Below are 20,920 nucleotides of genomic sequence, written 5' to 3'. Positions count from 1 at the left end.
ACCGAGAGGGTGGGAGATTTCTTCCACCGCGTACACAACCACCGCTTGCTCCGGCTCCCACTATCGCGGGCTCCCGTCGACGCGGCGCGGCGCGCCGCGACTCCCAAAGATGACTTAGGCACCGCAAACATCTCGTGCACATCACGAAATGCCAAGAATACACTCGCCGAGACGTAGATCTTCAAGGATTTTCAAGGACGCCACGTGGTCCACGAAGATAAATCGATGAACTTCGACGGTCTTTCAACTAAAATCCTATCCCTGTTGCGATGAGGAACAGAAAGAAATAATCGTACATAATAATCCTTGTAAATATAAAGCTCGTTATACAATTGTTATATTAATTTATGTTAATTGACAAGATAATTGACGAACATTGCAAGAGAACAAGAATTTAAAGCTTTTGATGTCGCGAAAGTTTATTACATTTGTTTCCTTTAAATCTTAGCAATATTAATGGTATTTTATTAAAATGTATATACTGAGCACGAATATAAAATTTTGCCGCTCTTGTTCCTCCTCCAAAAACGAAACCCCATTCTTCCTTTTAGACAACGACCTTTTTCCTCCGCTCCTGTGCATGCTCCTTGGTGCCTCTCCTCCTGCTTTCCTCCTTGCTCGGCGAGTCTGGCTCTCGGGATCGTCATTCTGCAGGTTCGCATCATTAGTTTTTATTTTGCGACGGTACCGTGTGCTATTTTTATCCCGCGGTACTCCTCCTCCTTTCTTCCTCTTCTTCATCATCATTATCGTCTTCTTCTTCTTCGTCCTTCTTCACCCGTCCTCGAAGACTACCTGCCTGCGCGCACGTATTATTATTATACGGAACTTCAGTCCAAGGAACCCAAAGCGGGACAGAGCGGGGGTCCATTCCCCGAGATTCCCCGATCGAAAGGTTCAAAGAACTTAATTCGGCGCCGCGGCGTCGTTAGTTTTACGGGTTTTAAGCCCGCCACTTATAGATACTGATCTGAATGTAACTCACTATTTTTCGAGATGTCTCAGTATCCACCGGGATCAGTCTCTGTTCTTAATTTACATTAGAAAGCAAACGAAAGAATTATTATCATTAATTAAATAATAATAATACTAATAATAATATATTATAATAATAATATTATAAAATTATTATTAATAAAAAGAGCCGGTTGGGCCGAATAAAAAATATTTATTATTAATTAAATTACTGACGAGGTAAAAGTACTGATTTGGTTTGAAAAAAAAAAAAAACAGAATATTCCGATCGCGGTATTACTTACATGAAAAAAATAATAAAACAAAGGGGAATAGTTGTTTCTCCTCCCGTTGGAACGAGCGAGGAACCGAGAGATGAAACTGAACGTTTATAATTTCAACAGCCAGCGTTTCCCCGATCCTCTCTCGGTGACGATCGAATCCAATCGAATCGACACCGCGGAGGGGTATTCTCGCGCGCGCTTCACTCGCTTTGCCGTTTTTTTTTTCTTCTTTCGCGATAGCGCGGCATACCTTTCACTACCTTCGCAGCCTTCCACGATTATTAGCATAATGTTTTCCGTCGTACTTGCGTTGCTTTTCGCGAGTACAGATCGTACGGATCTCGACACATGACGCGGCGTCGCCGCGACTCAACGTGCTCACGCCTAGGCAAAAGCGCTAACTCGAGAACTGGTTTTACCTCGCGGAATACTGGAGCCGGGGCGGACAAAGGAGGCGGCATTGATTGCCGACGATTATACGGTAAAAGTTCGCGCTGCTTTTCTCCCTTTTATTTTCTCCTCTTTTTTTTTCGAAAAAAGGAAACAATTTATATCTCGAACGCGTCGTATCTCCGCGACGTGACATCGGCCGCTCGTCTGAACGAACAACATCGCTATATTTGCAATTTCGTCACTTCCTGTGTACGAAAAAGTATATAAGTCTTTAAATGAATACGGCTAAACTTAGGATGTCGAAACGGCGATCCCCTAAAGCAGACGATTATATTTTCCATCTCTCTGTCGCGCGTTAATGGATTCCACAGAAAAATATACCGTTATGGCGACCTTGCTACTAATGGTCGTCGCTTAAATAAGGGAATTATCGTATCCGCCGTATCTTGAAATAAAAAAAAAAAAAAGAAGCGTGTGTAGCAATAATAGTTTCCTATATCCTATAATTTCTTATATGATCCGTTTAAAGTCCAAGGGAATCCGCAAAGCAATCCGGTATATAATAACATATGAGACGGATACACTTATAAGTTCTCGCGACGCGAAATACTATTATATATACAAAGATGAAACATCTGGACTTAATCGAAAGTGAAATTAAAATTCTAAAAGATTCCAATGGAAAATTTCGACGGCATAATTACAAAAGGTCCAAATATTACACTAAAAAAATTTTCTTTATTTTAGTAAATATAGAGTTACACAGTACTCACAGTTAATTGTGTGCAAACTAATATTTACTAAAATGCAGACAATTTTTTTATCAGTGTAATTTTAGTATAATTATTATTCTAATTATTGCAATATAATTTGCTGTAATACTGCGGTACGGTATGATAAAAAAAATTGCGATATTCATATAATAGTTGCATTAGCACCCAGCGTGACTGGAAGTAATCGCGCGGCGTCAATATTAGCGCGGTCTGGTCAAGAATAGCAACGGTGGGAATCCCGTCTGACCACCTTGCCCCCCACGATCGGTCAACGTCTAAATTAGGGTGAATGTGCCGTTGTAGATGCGTTACATTGTCGTTATTCGGTTATCGATTGGCCATATCGTGGCACCGCTGTTAATTATTGTCACATTTTATTATGCGACCCACGTAATAACGTGTTGGACATCGTAAGCAAAACGAGATTTTACTCCGAATACTGAAAAAAATTACATTATTTGCTACACAATTTATACTTAGAAATGTGGAAAATTATTTTAAATACTGCAACTCCTTGCTAATCATATTCCTTTATATACTTTATCAATCTTTGAGACACTCGATTTTCCACATAAAATTTTTTGAATTTTAAATTCTCAAAATTTTAATTCTTGAAAATTGGGAAAATTCTTAAAATTTTAGATAACGTAACCTCATCCTTGCTGATCATGTTCTCCTGATTGCCGTTTTTCCGAGATTTTCGATTTTTGCGATTAAAAATTCTTCCAAATTTCCCGAGGCAGAGAGAAACCTGAGTACGCCACTCGCACCCATTTTCTGTTCTTGCCGCTTTAAACACGCTTAAATCAAATTAACGACATCTGCTAGTAAATCTGTGAAACGTTAGATGATTGATGTATTTATTTTCCTTTAAGTATAACCTGCTGTTGATAAATTGTTTCCAAATCTCATAATTGTATGTATATACATTAATTAAAAAAAAAGGATATAATTTTATAATAAAAAATAAAAGAAAATGCAATTCAACAATAATACATGTGTATTTTATATCAATATATTTTTAGTACCGTTTATAATATATGACAAAAATAACAAAAAATTATTCTAAAACGATCAATATAAATAGTTTATTATATATATATATATTAATAATCAATATAATGTGCTAAGCATAAAAATGCAATTTTACATTTTTACATAAATACGTAAAAATAAGTATAAATCTTTTGGCAAACTCTAAATGTACATTTAAACGTGAAATAATGTCGGAAAATTGGGAATACCAAAAAGAACATAATAACAATTAATTTTATATTTATATTATTTGGTTTACAGAAGTTAACAAACATAGATTGAATCTAAAGATCAGTTTGCTATAGACATTATTTTTACAAACATATAAATATATATTCAGTTACAAAAATAAATGGAATTTTTTATTCGATTCTTGCAGTTTCATAAATGTTATAAGTAACGTTTCATAAGATGACCATTTCGTATAAATTATTAGTGTTAAGTATGATACCATATCATCGCAAAATTTTGTAATTCCTGTAAAAGTGTCGTTTTGTAGTCTTATAGGTACATATATATATTATACATATATTATTATCTACGTTATTAAAGCTAGTATTATTATTAGTATCATTATTAGTACATCTCGGTATCACCAGCAACGAATCGAACCTTGACGAAATATAACGTTGGAAAAATCGAGCGAGCAAAATTATATGTTTCGTTATTGGTGAAACCGAAACTAGCTGAACACATTTTCATATCTCTCCACAAATATAGCGTTTTTAACCATAGACATTATAACATTACATTATTACTCAATAAAAACAAATTTATTTAACAGAAAAGAGAAATAAAAATTTTACATTTATAAAAGTATTTGTAGTGGTGTCCATATTTTCCTTCTCGTTAAGCTGAGAATTATAAAGAATTAAAATATCATCATTAAAATTACGTACAACATCGTAACTTTGTTTTAATAAAATAGACGTAACGTTAAATAAAGTTACATGCATTTAAAGAGTAATTACATTGGAAGACATTTAATTATAAATATAACAGAAGAATATGTAAGTAAATATAAATTATTAATTTTGTTTTAACGTCAAAATTAATTCAAACGGAGCGTGCTAATCGAAACTTGTGGAGTATATAACATTAAGATATTATTAATTACATGATCATCTGCATTAAAAATGTTATTGGCCCCATTCTGATTTTATTATTGTAATTTGCGCAAAATTTCAACCACTAAGTGCTATATGTAAATATAGAGATAACTTTAAACAATTTTAACAATTCTTATAGACGTAACTCGAATATAAATGGTATTTGCTCGGTTTGTATCTCATAATTTGTACGTTTAGTTACTGCGTTATTTTGATTTTCGCAATTAGACATTATGACTCAACCAAAGGGAAGACGAATTAGAACGCTGCTAATAATAGCAGAAGTATTTTCGACAAGTGGCTGAGTACAGTGTGCGTTTAAGTCGTCACTACAAAATAGTGATTCAACTGCTTTGATCGAATGCATCTTTTAGATATCATATATACCAACACGATATATATTGCCGGCACGTATTCATTGGATCATATACGTGAATAAAAATAAGGTATTTCAACTAATATTTTCTGTCTAAAATATTTCCTTAAAATGAGAGATAAAGAGCAAAAGCATATTCTACATTTCATGATCATAATTATCCTGTTCTTACAATTAGTACATATATATATATGTATGTTGTATGAAACATTCCCTTTACATTTCAAATTGTTGGTCATACAAGTATATATTGTCATATCATACAAATGTTATGAAAATTTGTGTGTTGTTCTATTTGCCTTAATTTTAGTTTCGCTGCAATTCGAGATCATTAATATATCAGACGATCAGCAGCGAGCGGAAGCGAATCTATGAAGACCCTGGGACCCTGTGTGGTTGCCCACTATTAAATCCAATTATGTCGTAATAAGTTAACCATCATCCCAACCATCCAAATATACCATCTTAAACAGTACATTGCGTTACAGATAATAACCGTTTTAAATTTTACTCATCGATAGTATTTGTAGAGCGTTCTTCCAGCAAAATTTATTAGAAAAATAATTATATTTGTCATTGGGCCATTGCCTCTATTTATGCAAGGCGAAAATTGACCTGCTATATATGGAAGCAAAGTTATTTTTCGTTAAACTCTATACATTACAAATTGAATATAATGGCATTAAAAAGAGTTATTTTACTGTCACATTGTAATTAATCATATTATCGTTATCGCCGCGAGACGATAGTAAATGTCGACGATAATCGTTGGTAAAACGTTGCCTTCTAGCGCAATAGTTAGAAAAGCACATGCGGTAATCATCAGTAAACTTGTTGCAAAGTTTGGCAGTTTATTTATGTAATCAATATCGAAATCCGCGTCGTTTTCAATCCTAAACACGAAAAAGAATACTTTATTTGCGCGGAGGTGTAAATTATTTCCGACAAAGTGTATCATAAAAATTTCAGTTTTTTTTTTGCGTGTGTAATTTTCGAATTTACCATTTTCTTTCCCTGTTTCTTCTCTGAATGAGAACTCACCGCCAAAAATACGGTCCGATCAGTGTGCTAAATCGTCTGTCAGGATAAATAGTTTTGTTATTACAGCATGCAACACTTCTTCTTGTTCTTCTTGTAATTTGGCTTCAGCGGCGGCCGTTCCGACAGTTGAAACTTTCTGACGATTCGCACCAGCTCGTGGAAAGCTTGATCGACGTTCATCCGTAGCTTAGCGCTGCACTCAATGTATGGAATCTTCAATTGACGCGCCATATTTTGCGCCTCCTCAATTGATACCTAAAATAAAGATTCAACTGAGTTAGTAAATTGTGGGAGGAAAAACATGGAATTACTTATTATTCTCTGCAGAGAAAAGCGAACGGGGTACGATTAAATCTGCTTACTTATCGACGATACTTACAATCCTATGATGGTCCAAATCCGCTTTGTTTCCAACCATTAGCATGGGAAACTCATCTCGATCCTTCACTCGAAGTATCTGCCTGTGAAACTTTAATATCTCGTCGAAAGACGAGTGATCGGTGACGGCAAACACGAGGAGGAATCCCTCGCCGCTTCTCATGTATTGTTCGCGCATGGCGCTAAATTCCTCTTGGCCAGCGGTGTCCAAAACTGTAACGCAAACATAGCTCTCTCAATATTCGATTTCTGATTCTGTATTAAACCGGATTCAAATTAAGCGAACGAGTGTGAATAAACACGAGCAAAAATAAAGACAGATCTTAAACTAAATTATATAGGCTGATGTATTCTTCGCTTACTGTCGAGTTTGGCTGGCACATCGTCGATAACGCACTGCTTCGTATAGGAATCCTCAATCGTTGGATCATAATCGGTCACGAAATAGCTCTGAAAACAATTTTAAATACAGCATACTTATAGAAAACGTAATATATTATATTTTAGATATTCATCATGTATTTCACTCAGAAACGGGCATCTGGAATGAATCTTACACCCCAGTATCGAAAAAATAAAGCGTCACGGTAATTATAATGTGCCTCTTTTGTTCCTTTAATGTTTGTTTAGTTTTTTTTTGTTTCTTCTTATTATTTTTAAAAAATATTGAGTAAATCTATATAAGTTCAGTACATATTGTTCTCAAATACTGCTAAACTATAGAACAATCAAAAATATGCAATTAAATACGTAATTAAATACCAAAATATGTAATTAATAACAATAACTTTTATTTGAGGTGTAAAAATCATTTCAAGTAACTATACTTATGCAAAAAAAATTAAAACACGTTTTAAATAAAAACAAGATGAAATTGTGCAAGTTGAAACTTGCACATTGCTTCCTCATAGTTATTAAGTGTGCAAGTTGATGAAGCATTATTTTTTTCAATGTATAATTTTCAGTATTTATTTGTGTTGGCTTCCTCATAGAGGAAGCTTTGTGTGCGAAGGTTTCTACTTAAACACTTAAAAACTCTAATCAAGCAATGTGCAGGTTTCTACTCGCACACCTAACTCTTTAAAAACTTAACCTCTTTAAAAATTTCAACCAGGTATCTAAAAAATTGTAGAAGTAGATGCGTGTACAAAAAATCCGTACACACACACACACACACACACACATACATACATACTTCCGGACATTTTTTACTAATACGATTTTTCGAGATAAAACCGAAGCTATCAAATATGAACATTTTAACTCGATTTCAATTATTATATAAATTAGAAACTGTATGTATAATTCTCCGAAATTTCAAATGTGTGTAACACGAGATCTAATCAATCAAATTTTAATGAATTATATATGAAATAGGGGTAGAAAAAACTCAAAAATATAATAGAGTTAAAAATAGATCGCTATCTCAAATATTGAGAAAGATGCAGCGTAAAACACATTTTTCAAAAAAATGAAAATCTGCATAAAATCTATACCGTTTTATGGATTTTAATAAAATTTGAGGAGGACATACTTTCTATGATACTCTATTTGTGTGCCAAATTTCAACCCGGTATCTAAAAAATTGTAGAAGTAGATGCGTGTACAAAAAATCCGTACACACACACACACACACACACACATACATACATACTTCCGGACATTTTTTACTAATACGATTTTTCGACATTTTAGAACATTCTAAACCTATTTCCATCAAAATCTCGAAAAAAAATTTTTTCACCATCACAAAGCTTCCTCTATGAGGAAGCAAAAGACAGCCGATCATTCTTGATGAGGAGAATGACAAAAATTCAAACGGCATCTCTCACGTAGTTGCCGATCGTCGGCAAATCGCATTCACGTTTCAAGCCGCATTCGATTTGCGAATATTGCCGCGCGCGTCGCACCCCTTCTGCTCCTCTCCGCCCCCTCGCGCGGGGGCTCGAGGTTTCGTCGGAATCGACGCGCCACGGCGCTGCCGCGTATATGACCATATATGACGATTGCCGTACGCGCTGTGACATAATGCCTAACCCGTCTTACCCGTCCAACTACTCCAACTGTTTGTTCTCCTGCCTCGTCGCGTGTAACGCGACCCGACGACGTCTCGCTCGCGTATATTTCGCGATTACGCCCCTTCCCCCGTTTCTACTTCGCCCATCGATTATCTCCGGACAGGAATTCGACGATAACGCGTCGCGGCAATAATCGATGCTCCGGAGAGCGGCGAGGACAGATCGCATCTCGGAGACAACGACGTGAACGAACGCGACGTTTTCTGTTTCTTTCGGACATTCGGGGAATTTCCGAATAAAAGGGAAATTGGAGATTGGAGTGCCGTCGAGAGATCCGCGATCGGAAACGCCTCCGCGCGTCGAATCGAACGCGATCGATATCTATCACGGATTCGGACATTCGGCCAGGCAGCATTGCATTATCGCGTTAGCGGAATGAATCGTTGCTGAAACTTACTTGGATGAATTGTATCGTGATCGCCGATTTTCCGACACCGCCCCCACCCACGACGACGAGCTTGTAGGTCTGCGCGTAGCTCTGTCTGTCAGCGGCTTTCGACATCTTTCTCTCTCGCTCGCTCGCTCGTGTTTGCTTTGCTCTCGTTGGCGCCGCACGCGCGCGATTAAACGCTCATCCCGCGATTCCCGCGTGCGTTGCGTACGATCGACGGACACGACGTCGACGTCGACACGACCACGGGAGGGACGACGTGTCCCGAGCGGCGCGGACGACGTTTCTCGCGCCAAGGCTCGTGCGCGCGGCCTCGGACGGTAGCCTCGCGGACGAGAGGCGCTCTCGCCAACTTTTTATGGTCGCAGGTCGGGATTCTCCCTCCGCGACGACCGCGACGATGTGTAGGTTTCGCGGTTCGCGGAGCAGTCGCGCGCGGCGCTGCGAGTCTACTCCGTTTGTTCTGTCACCGGTCACGGTGGTCACCAAGTCACCGTCACCAGTGGTCACGATTCACGGTGCGGCCAGGTGACTCCGTGACTCTCTGTCTCTGGGCTCTGGGCCTCCTCCGCGGCTTCCGCGAGTTGTGACGTGGTTTGTGACAGCCTGCTGATCTACTGTGTTTTACGGATTCTGGTGTTGGAATGCCAGTCGTTTAGATAATATTTGTACATACAGTGTCTTCCAACCCACACGTAAGTATGCCGTTGCCACTCTGAAAATCACCGTTTATTAATTATTGACCGATTAATTAATGTTATGCTTGAAAACAATTCAGCGCGAGATAGTAAACCTTTCCTGATAAAATAAAATTGCGTATTGCTTTGATAGGTAGCTTTGATACCGATTCATTAAAAAAAAAAAACTACGTCTGTTAATTGCAAATTCTAAGCTTCAGTGAAGAGGATTGCTTCGAAAAATAATTATACATTGCACACCATTAATTTCCTTCTGACAGAAAACAATAAAGTTATTATTTAGTGTATCTATGTTCTTATCTATAACTGATTAATTTACCATGGGATAATAACCTTTCCTGATGAAAGACAATCGTATTGGGTTGATAGATACCAATTCATAAAAGAAAATTATACATTTGTTAATTGCAAATCACCTCTAAGCCTTAATGAAGAGGAAAAGAAGATAGAGCTTGCTTCAAAAAAATAACTGTACACCTGCACTGATTTCTTTTTGACAGAAAACAATAAAGTTGTTACTTAGCATCTGTATTCTGTATTGCAGATATTCAAAATGAATAGCTCGACAGATCCGAGGCGGCCGGACAAGGAGGTTCGCTACAAGCCACCGGGCTCAAACAATCAGACGCACATGCAGGACGACATGACTCCGGAGTACATGAACGTCATAGGAATGATCTTCAGTATGTGCGGCTTGATGATGAGGCTGAAATGGTGTTCCTGGGTGGCGCTCTACTGCTCCTGCATCAGCTTCGCCAATACGCGAGTGAGCGAGGACGCCAAGCAAATCCTCAGCTGCTTCATGCTGTCGATATCGGCGGTAGTGATGTCCTACTTACAAAATCCACAGCCCATGATACCGCCGTGGGCAAGCGCCATGCAATAGTTTCTTTTTTTTTTTTTTACAAATATATGTATGCTCTGGGCAGCTTACTTTGTTAACGAACTGTCTTCGTCTTATACACGAGAAAATTTGAACATTTAACACGGAATCTACTGGAATGAATGACTGTTTATATTACACAGAGAAGTTTCCTGTAACAAACGAATGAATAATAATAAATTTACTGTAATAATTTATTATCACTCGGCATGCGACATCGAGTTCGCGTTACATTGATAATTTTTTCGGAATCTTTTCGTTCTATGGTAACTTAATATCCAGATAATCAATTGCATATACATTATATACAGATGTAGCGGTTTTCTTCATCGTTTATTTCTTATAAATAGTTCTATGTTAAAATTAATTGTATATTCTGTGCATTTTTTCCTCTAAGGTTACAATAAATGTTACACTTTCTAAGCATACGTTATATTGACTAGAATTTAAATGCCACTTGGTGCTATTTTTTTTTTACATAAGTACAGCGACATCAAAACTCCGATTCTTAAGCTTATCCTCAAGAAAGGTCATATACTTGACAATCGCATTTCCTTTTGACTATATATAATCGCGATAACGTTTCGCGAAGTATTTCTTTATTCGCCCTAAGTATCATCGTCAAACTCGAGAGATTTGACTAGAGTGTAATAAAAAGGTACTGAATAATTATTACTACGCCATATCGATTCGTATGTTAAAGCACGTTCTAAGAACAGTACAAATTATATCAAAAACTCGAACAGAATTATATATGCGAGATTTGATTTTTATTCGACAAATCCATTTAGAAATATATAAAAATCATGGTTTCTACTGTGATCTTAATAAACGATATTGATACAAAATAGGCCGTTACTGCGATATGCAGTACATATTTTAATCTCGATCAAGAGATTTATAGTTAGTTGCAGAAATGTATTTCTCTCTGACACTAGACGAGAGTAGGAATAGCTTTTCTGATATAGAATTGAAAATCCTCCTCTAAAAGATGGATAATTTCATATTGCATAATTAACGTCCAGCTTCATTAATTAATTGTTAAAATAATCGCTCGACTATTGTTCAACATTGTCCTTAGGAACATGCACAAGTACCTTCTTGTTATTGATATTTAAGCAATCCCGTTTGAACGAGTTATTGTTTAATAATTGTGATTATTACAGTAAGATTATCAAACTGTAATACCTCGAAGAAATGCGTTGCTAGTCGAAACATTCGTATCAAGACGGGACAATGATCGAAGAAAGTATGTTTAAATCTGTAAATCGAAGATGGACAATCGCAAATGCGCAAAAGCGACGTAAAAACGCATTTCAAAGATGTCCTACGTTCATACGTTTTTTAGACTGCCGTTTAGGTTGATTACCTGAGAAATTCGTAGATTGAGGAAGAAGAGGAAATTGGTAAGAAGAAGAATTTGGCACATATATCCAAACGCCTACTTCTGACTACTGTTATCGTGCCTCATGGTCCTCGATTGATTTTATTTCAATTCGCTGAGCTAAAAAGTTCTCTCACAATAAATATTCCTTCTAGTCGAAGTTAAAGAGGATCATACACGAGTCGCACAGAGCGCGATACCATTATTTTATTTCCTCCATTACGATTGTTTGTCGAGTGAAGGACTTCACTCACAATCGTTGATTATGTCCAGCATTTATCTAGAATCTATGACTAGACGCTGCTCTCTCCTCGTCCCACCAGCGTAATGGGATACACGTATTTTTTCCGCTTGGCGTTGAAGAATGGCGAGCTGTGTTGACCGGGGGTCGGTGTGGGCGACAGGCCTCGGAGAAGCGGTAACGATGCGTCGCCGCCCACGCCTGTAGCATCGATTCCTTTCTTCCATTCGGCACCTAGATCCGTGGCCGGTGCCATGAGTCCTTTGCACTCCGGTGAACTACGCACGCTAAGAAAGACGTCGTTGCTACTGTCGCGCTGGCCGCAGGAACCCTGAAGACACGAAGACACGATTGCGGATGATCGAAATTTATTTCTTATTGAAAGATAAATTGACCTCTACCTTCGCCTCGTAGAAATCCAAGCTGGACCCGTTGGTGTTATTCTCCTCCTCGTTGAACTCCACCTGGACGCGATGCGAGGTATGGGAGACTCTCGAGGAGTGCGACGACGTGTGGGTCGACGAGTTCTCCGACAAATCGTCCCTGCAACACGCTGCTGTGCACGTCCGTTGTTCTCTGAAATATATATCATATATATTTATAGAATATATACAAGTTCTTGTGAAAGAAAGTTCAAGAATTATAGAATAAACGGTAGCTCACTAACTTCAATATAATACTTAGACACAGAACGATCAGCCCTATCTCGGAATTAAAAGCGAATTTTTATGCGAATGTGATTCGCGTTATATCATTCAGAAATCTCTTCTTTATATAGGCAAGTTAAATTTTTCCTTTCGTCCAAACTTTTTTATAGACAAAGGTATCCACCTCCTAACGATAACGGAGTCCCGTCGTCTCGGGACCGGCGGCGGAAGACCGGCGGCGGCCAGGCTCCTGGCGCTCTCGTAACTCGCCTCGCTGTTGCCGCTGCTGCTGCCGTTGTTGCTGCCCCCCGCGTGCTCCCCCGTCCTCAGGAAGTAGTTCTTCGCCGAGAGCATCGCGTAGTGCAGATTATTCTTCAGGTCGTCCGCCGCCGTCGACAAGTTTCCCGGGATCTTGGGGGTGCGTCGCATCGGCCTGGGCGCCGGCACTTCCGGCGACGGCGGACTGCTCGTCGACGCCTCCGACAGCGTCTCCGGCGTGGCCAAGGGTGCGGTGCGCGTCGGGTCGTCCCAACGGCTCGGTCTTCGCGCAAAAGAAAAAGAAAGGGGTGAGTTTCACCCGCGAAGGGAAAACCTCGATCATTTCACCATCGAGCTACCGAAACTTCGTTTGCGGATTTCAAGATCCGGACGACACAAACGTCTCCTTCGGACCTTGTGTCGTTCGGGAACACTTCCTGCGCGACTGTGATCTTTTATATGATTCAATCGTATATCGGTGCGAGACGATAACTTTGAGGTGCACGGATATCATATAGCACGGTGAGGATTCGGATCTAAGCGAGAGAAGCGAGAGTGAACGAGAGCGTGAAATGAAATTGCTTAAGATATTCTGAGTGAAGAAAGCGGGTGCGATGATTGATTCATCCTTTTGGATTCCTTGATACCTTTCTGATCAATGATACCTGTAATACAACGATTCTTCCACCATTCATTCAAATATTCCTCAGAATTCGCTACGCTTTCTCATAAAAATCTACTTTGCCTTTGCGTCATTGAGATATCTCGATTAACGCGTGGATTCTAATAAAATCAAGAATTTCGGGTCAGCAATCGCATTTTCTTTAGATAGTCTGGCAATAAGGGTAGTGTTGCTGGCACTAGGTGGTCAGAGTTCAACGTCATCACTTCTATCGCCGCTATCGGCCTCCTCTTCGGGGTTCCCTCCCTTCTTTTGTCTTGATACTAATCTTTCGCGGTTCGAAATATAAAAAAAATGTTTTTGGTCAAAAAAAAGAAATTTTAAAGACTATTTCTAGCACCATTACATCTAGCATTACATTACATCGATTTCGATTATTCGCGCTGCCGGACCGCGAAGGGTTCAAAGTGCGTGTGGTTCATCGTCCTTACGGTTTGCCGTCTTCCGGCCGGGGCGTGTGGAGCAGCTCACTGGCGAGGCTGACGTACTCCCACGGGATACCCCGGGAGTCCACGCTGAGCTCGCGACCGGCCTGCGGTATGTCCGTCGGGCTCTGCAGCGACGTGAAGCTCGTCTCCAGGCAGAGCCGGTGCGGCGGCGTGCCGGCTAGGTGGCCCAATTGATACCTGGACGGGCTGGATGGCGACAGCAGGGCCCGCATCTCCTGCTCCTGCAGCTCCAGCTCGTGGACCTCGATCGTCTGGTGGTCGCGCGCCGCCTCCGACGACCCCTCCGTCGAGGACGCCAGCCGCTGCGGCTTCGCCGGCCCCAGAGTCGTCACAACCTGGCACGACGCGAGCCACGACGTAGGCGGTATATAGTCGTGTCTATCTCGTTACAGAGTAGGTTCGCGAAACTACAGGTACAAATCGCGTCCGCGAATTTCTCGAGATCGGTTTCTTCCTCGGCCAACGTCTCGTTAAGTTTCTCCCGTTTTCGTTTTTTGCCTTGGCTAGCCTTGGATAATTAAACGTCACGTGAAGATTGAAACGAAGTTACTTCTCGTGGAAAAAGAACAAGGATTCGTCGGTTTGCTAGTTCAATTTTCTACGTTGATATCTTTGTAGGTGTAAGTCTCTTAATGTTCTCTCTTAAGATATCTTACTTAAATAAAGTTTACTTGAGATTTGCAAAAAAAAAATCCATCTTTGACTTGTGTGAATTAGCTCATTACTTACGTAAACTTAATTATAAGCGACACTCATAAGATTTTTTTTCTATTTTCGAACCTACGTCGCAATTCTAACGTTCAAATTTTGTACCTATAATTTGTCGACACCTATATGGATCTTCATTGATCTTGAATCATTATACAATATACTTTAGACCCGTTTTAATAATAGTTTTCAATAAATATTTTCACTCTTTTATTACGTTAATTTATCGTCTAAATACTCTGCCGCATCTACTATATCTTCCACGAGAGAAATTTTTAAACCAAGCACAGATACCTTTATCAAGATTTATCAAGATTGATCATATTCATCAAGATTTTTCTTGAAACTTGCGAGAGCAATTCCGCTTGCGACATTTTCCCATGCCCATCGCATCGGAGAGGGCCAATATCCGCGTTTCAACCGCAAATCAACGATGAACGGTCAATTTGCGTAATAGAGTCAGAAGTAACCGCGCGAAAATATTTAACGCCGATAATGAGAAGGCGGATACGCCGATATAAAGCCGCAAAACGGAAATCCGGAAAACGGGATATTTATTCCTCGTCCCGTCGAGCGTAAATTCTTTCAATCGCGCAATCTCGACTCTCTTCTTTTTCTCCTCGCGCGGAAGAATGCGCGTCAAACAATTCTGGCGCGTTTACGCTCTCCGCTCGCGGCTCGACAAGAATTGCCGCGTTACTCCCATTTCTCTTTTACCGCGGCAATCGAGTTAATCTTTCACGTCGCGTCAGCGAAGCTCCTTTTTGAAAAGATTTAATCCGAGCTTTCTTTACTCAGTCAACATTCAAAGCGTCGCTATTCACCCTATGAATCTGCTTTGACTTCATTTTTTGAAAGATGTGTTGCACGAATTCTTAGAATTTTTTATACTTTTGTAGATTTTATAGATTCATGGCGAAATTTTTTCGCAAAGGAATAAACGAGCGTTTAGAGAAACTCTGTATATCTTTGATACTTGATAAAAGCATTTAGAAGCTCTTTATACCTTTGATACTTGACAAGAGGATTAGATTTCTTCCCGCACGTTATATCATATATCGTATTATTACTGGCAGTATATTTTTTCATCTTTGTATTTTTACGGTATATATTTCTGATTGTACGAAAAAGGATCTTCCATTAAAAAATGACAATTCTTTTACGTAGATTACGGAAATTATTTTTATATAGATTATAGAAATTAATAGATAAAAGCTGTCTTTCGCATTTACATTGTAAGAGTAAGATCTTACTGGCAATCGTCCTTTTCCGTGTTAAAGCTCGTGATAAACTTATACTTGCGCGATAAAACCCTGTCTTGCACATTACTGAATATAATGGATTATCTTAATTCGTGTATCATCCCCTATGACAGTTATTCTTGCAAACATCAATCTCGACGCTACTTCCTACTGTTGTCAATCACACCTGTTTCGATCATTAGTTGCCAGCATGCAAACCAGACGATACTCTCGCCAAAATCTAGTCTAGAATCAATCAGGCCAATCGACTCTAGTCGAGTGCCGAGTGCACAATGAAGACGATATCATCAATCAGTGCATGATGCGCATGCATTTACGTGTGTATGCGTGTGTGCATGTAGATATATTGTGCGTTTACGTGATACCGGTCCCGATCTATATGGACGATCAACATTGCGTCAGGAAGTGCTTACCCCTTTACCGGAGCGCGATCGAATAATCAAACTCGTCCCGAAATCGACCGACGGACCGACGAACTCTAGGCTCGGATATTTCAATTCGATTAATGTTTTGTGTATAGATCAAAATTCCCGGTGGACGATGACGCGAATCGAACTTGTCTCATGTAGCACGCGATATCCACGGAATATATTCTGGTTTAATCCCATTGACCACAGAACGTCACAATTTTAATCTAATATCCGTAAGATATCTCAGTTCGATTCCACGGTATTCGTAAAATATTTAATTTTAATATGCTCCGAGCAGAAAGTACCTTGAGGTTTTCGTGAAATAATATCGTATCGAGCAACAATTATGAAAATTGAGTCTTAAAATATATCGTATTTCTATATGTGTAAAAATGTATATACTTCCTAGCAAAGAGAAAAAAATATGACATTTTAATTAATTAAATCTACCACATTGTTTTATAAAATTAAAGTTCGTGTCGCAAGTGTGTAATAGATATCTTTCTTTGGAATGTAATGAAGAATGATTTGTCCTTTATGACATATCGCGGATAAAATGACGCGACAGAGATCGAGAGAGGAAAAATGGAACGTTAAAAATACCCCCGAGAGAGAGATGCCTCGGGCACATTTATCCTCGTTTGCACACGGATCAATTCTGGACGTTCGAAAATTCTCGGGGAATAATCCTGGGGATCATTTACGACATTTCGCTACGCGAGGCGCTCGAGCCCTGGATCAAGTTCCCCGTCCAAGTACCTTGTGTCGTGGCGCGAGGAGGGTGCGGTAGCGCGGGCGTCCGGTGTACCCCGATGGTGGAGCGCCACGATGCTCGGGTGATGATCGAGGGGTGGGCCCCTGAACTCGATAGCCGTCGTGTCTATCACCGCGATGGCTGCACTAGGATCGGCCCCCGTCGCCGTCGCTGCCCCCGCTTCTGCGCAGCCCCGATCTCTGCACGCCAACACCTAATCCACATCGCAGCCATGCACCCTCAGCCACCCACTTTGCGCTGATCTCCAACCGCTCTCAATCGCTTAAGGCCGGCCGATTTTTCGCGACGGGTTCTTCCAAATACGTTTTGAAAAGGTCTCGCGGAATGCGGTTTTGTAATTAAGGTACTAAATTTGTCCAAAGATGAGAAATTTAAACGCTGGATGTCAGTGGGGGATTGCTACGTCCTACGTCCGTCGAACCTCGGCAAACTAATTAAGTAATAACCGTTTCTCGTATTTGCCCCGGAATACAGCGGTTCTATTAACAATCTCGCGATTACACTTCTCCTTTTCTTTTTCTGAAAACGCCAGTCGCTAGCTAATCAAGCTGATGAGCAATTAGGGCTCGATTAGGATCAAGCTAAACATCAACGTCCCTCTCATTGTAGGTTTAAGATGATGATAACGTGATAAAAGAGATTTGTTGTTGTGACGTTCGCGCGATTTAATTGCCTGACTTTGTTATAATTTAACTTCTCGATTCTATTTCGGGCTAAATTACGGCTGTTCGAGTTTTATCAGTATAACGCGAAGATCGTATCTGCTTTTCCTGCCGGAATTTCAATTTAAACTTGCTTAGAACAATCGAACACCCCAATACTGAGTCACGTTAATTTCAATTTGTTCTTTCGGCGGTTTATTACACAAATTCTTCTTTTCCAATAAACACTTTACACTTGTTTGAAAAACTAAAACATGTTTAATCAAGTCCATGCGTATTTATCGCTAAACGTACAAAATTACGATTTAATATTGGCAGAACAAAGTACATTACAAAGCTGACTACAGTAAAGAAATATAGCATAAAAGTTGTAATCATATTAATAAAACAAGTGAATTGCAGAATGACAAATAGCGACTACGTGACGCGACTTAAACCAATAAATAACTAATGGGCGCAAATCGAGTGTTATTAATAATGCTCAATGCTTTACGACGCTAAAAAGACGCTAAAATATATACGAATATTTCATACATGTATATATAAAATTAATATATAATTTCATTTATATATTTTTTCAGAATTTTTTTATTTTATATCTTGTTTTTAATTCCAAGCGAGTCGTCAACGTCGATACGTCAATGTCAAGAATTAAAAAGCTATTAAAAAACTTCGATAAATAAACCACGTTGTTCCTGTGGCAGAAAATATTGTATTAATTTAAAAAAACATACATCGCAAATTATACAGAATAACAAAGTTGTTACAGAAATCGTATGCATTCACAAAACGACAAAAGTGTAAAACCTTCAATTTACTTTCGTCTGAATTTTTCGCAGTGGACGTCGTAAAAAATATATTGATCCACATTATCATCGCGTATTTAGCGCTAAATACGTCCGAATGTCACATTGCTTTGAAATTTCATATACGATTTTCAAAATGGATAAAAATTATATAAAGTTGAGCAATCATTTTCAACGGTAAATGCGCGACGAAAATACGAAATATTGTTCTTACAAAAGCGTACATACATGTGCCTTTAGTTTTCAATTTGTACTTTAGTAGATCTTAGTCGTTTTGCGTGCAATAAGCAAAAGAGGAAAACAACGGAGAAAGAGTGAAAGTGACGAAGAATACAAATCGATCTCGTACGAGAAACGTAGGGAATAATGCGCATCTTTCCTTTAACAAACGAACCAGCGGCCAACTTTCGCTTAATGTATATCAAATTAAATTAATTATAAAAATATATTATAAAACTGTAACTGTGTGTGTCATATATCATAAAAAAAAGAAAATTATTAGGAATAAATAATTCTTTATAACTAATAGTCTTGTAATTAAATTATATTATTAAGTAATTAATTGAATAATAATTATTTGCATGTATCATAATGACATTCGCCTACAACAAATATTACTGAAATGCAATCTATTTTTAGCACTCTACTATACGTATATATCTAAAAATAGAATACAATTTATATTCTATAAAAGAAATTTAGTTTCTTTTTCTACAATTATCAATTGAATTGTAACCGTTGGTGTGATATAAAATAATTCGTACGTAAAATTAGTGTTTTTCATGTAAGGGTATCGCGTGCAAACGATAGCGTATTCATATGCCGCTGGTTGGCCACTATTCGACATACATAGAACGATAATGTCATGTGATGTACGAGGGCATGCACGTCAGTCGTGTTACTCTACTTAGGCGGATGTTAGGAGTAATAAGTACAAGAATATTCAACGAACGCACGTTGCACCAAGTAGCAATATCGTCGAAATAATTAAGGTATCCGCGATAACGAAAGCGACTAATTGTGAGTCCATTCAGTAATCACGATAGCGAACCCAATACCAACAAAATAAATTACACTAGACAAATTGTCCAAATCTACAGCTACGCTCTACGCTACTTCAAGTATAAAATCAAAAATAAATAATCACGCATAGAAAATGCCTCGATGTTTCTTTTTTGTCTGCAACCAACGAAACAATAAATAAGTTTTCTACCAGCTATAAACTAACGAGCGATTCCGCACAAGTCTGTCACTCATTGAGTGTCCTAATCGAAGACATCTGAAATTACGTGAGGTCCCTCGATACGCGCGATTATCCCGCGAATCGCGAATTTAATTTCGGTAACGGATCGAAAGGAGGATTTGTCGTTAAAATTAAGATCGTGACTTGCGGGATATCTCATATCCGCGTGCGACTTGCGGAGAGGACGAATCTCCGGTTGTCAACGCGATTCTGGCAGCGTCTCTTTGCGCTCGTGCACCTCCACGTCGACGACGATCGACGTGCAATCGACACCCGGGCAAATGCGCGCGCGATCAACACCGTTAGCGGACTGATCTACGGTCTTGGTCGTCCGATCGCGCTGGACCACCTCGTTGGGGATATCGGACCCATCGGCGGTCTCTTCTAAGGGTTCGTAATGGCCCGGTTTCACCGACGGGGTTCGGCTCAGTGGTGTCTGCGACCGTTTTACTTGCTGTCGCACGACGCTCGCGTCCCTGCTTACCTTGTTCAACGCGCGTAACATGTTATCCGGCATGTGGTCCTGTATCATCACCGGGCTGATCAGCACCTCGTCGAAATCGCATGGACTGGCCCACAATGCCTGGTACACCGGGTCGTGCTTGTTCAACACTTGTCTGGAATTCAATGTGAAAGAACGCCTTTGAGCCAACCGCGAATCCCCTAAATTCGTATGAGACTATGATTGATATATCATTTATTTCTGTTATACGAGTTCTTTTTAAATATTGTAATTACTCCTTGATGAAGCAGAGAAATTCTTTTATCTTTCATTCATATATCAGCAGCATAAATTAATAATAAAGAATGTTTCACATTTACATTTTTGTGCTCGCTATAGAAATTAAATTTTTCGTTTAGAATGTTGGAGAACTGAATTTAATATTTTTAAAGCAATCATGTTATGGAAGTTAGTTTTAAACACTTATATCAATTTCGAGGATGGGTAGTAAAAATAAAAATCACTTTTACTGATTCTGTTGAAATAAGTATTCGTAAT

General features: G+C 39.1%; 3 protein-coding genes across 8 annotated transcripts in view; 1 reads left to right on the top strand and 2 right to left on the bottom strand.

The window, feature by feature from the left end:
• Window positions 1-4,375: 4,375 nt before the first annotated feature.
• LOC112466856 (ras-like protein 2) lies at window positions 4,376-8,923 on the bottom strand. Its single transcript, XM_025035198.1, has 4 exons — window positions 8,819-8,923; window positions 6,706-6,793; window positions 6,345-6,556; window positions 4,376-6,220 (listed from the first exon to the last, which is right to left on the bottom strand). The coding sequence occupies exons 1-4, from the start codon at window positions 8,921-8,923 to the stop codon at window positions 6,026-6,028; spliced, it is 600 nt and encodes a 199-aa protein (XP_024890966.1). The 3' UTR covers window positions 4,376-6,025.
• An 11-nt stretch (window positions 8,924-8,934) lies between these two features.
• On the top strand, window positions 8,935-10,590 carry LOC112466857 (protein Asterix). Of its 2 annotated transcripts, XM_025035200.1 has the most exons (3): window positions 8,935-9,507; window positions 10,055-10,420; window positions 10,455-10,590. In XM_025035200.1, exon 2 carries the CDS (start codon window positions 10,064-10,066, stop codon window positions 10,394-10,396), a length of 333 nt encoding a protein of 110 aa, XP_024890968.1. In that variant the 5' UTR covers window positions 8,935-9,507; window positions 10,055-10,063; the 3' UTR covers window positions 10,397-10,420; window positions 10,455-10,590. The 2 variants fall into 2 exon arrangements, with proteins under 2 accessions (XP_024890968.1, XP_024890967.1); XM_025035199.1 differs by having other exon boundaries at window positions 8,936-9,507; window positions 10,055-10,590.
• A 193-nt stretch (window positions 10,591-10,783) lies between these two features.
• Window positions 10,784-20,920, bottom strand: part of LOC112466855 (sn1-specific diacylglycerol lipase alpha) — a 48,190-nt gene continuing 38,053 nt past the window's right edge. For 4 of the 5 annotated variants that reach the window (XM_025035192.1, XM_025035196.1, XM_025035193.1 and 1 more), the window contains 5 exons: window positions 20,405-20,537; window positions 14,037-14,389; window positions 12,850-13,206; window positions 12,420-12,594; window positions 10,784-12,349 (listed from right to left, as the gene is read on the bottom strand). In XM_025035192.1, coding sequence (XP_024890960.1) covers window positions 12,071-12,349; window positions 12,420-12,594; window positions 12,850-13,206; window positions 14,037-14,389; window positions 20,405-20,537 — 1,297 coding nt within the window. In that variant the 3' untranslated portion in view covers window positions 10,784-12,070. Of the gene's footprint in view, window positions 12,350-12,419; window positions 12,595-12,849; window positions 13,207-14,036; window positions 14,390-17,193; window positions 17,403-20,404; window positions 20,538-20,920 lie in introns of all 5 variants that reach the window. The other variant, XM_025035197.1, reaches the window with a different exon arrangement.

This window comes from Temnothorax curvispinosus, unplaced genomic scaffold, assembly GCF_003070985.1.
Source record: "Temnothorax curvispinosus isolate PA1 unplaced genomic scaffold, ASM307098v1 QBEX01016605.1, whole genome shotgun sequence".
Taxonomy (NCBI): Eukaryota; Metazoa; Arthropoda; class Insecta; order Hymenoptera; family Formicidae; genus Temnothorax; species Temnothorax curvispinosus.
Note: the sequence above shows the minus strand (reverse complement) of the source record. Positions and strands in the feature narration are given on the sequence as shown.

Coding starts and splice junctions, on each gene's coding strand:
- LOC112466857 (XM_025035200.1), top strand. CDS start 10,064: ATGAATAGCTCGACAGATCCGAGGCGGCCGGACAAGGAGGTTCGCTAC.
- LOC112466856 (XM_025035198.1), bottom strand. CDS start 8,923: ATGTCGAAAGCCGCTGACAGACAGAGCTACGCGCAGACCTACAAGCTC. Junction 6,557..6,705: donor TGTGCCAGCCAAACTCGACA/GTAAGCGAAGAA, acceptor TTTGCGTTACAG/TTTTGGACACCGCTGGCCAA. Junction 6,221..6,344: donor ATTTGGACCATCATAGGATT/GTAAGTATCGTC, acceptor TCTTTATTTTAG/GTATCAATTGAGGAGGCGCA.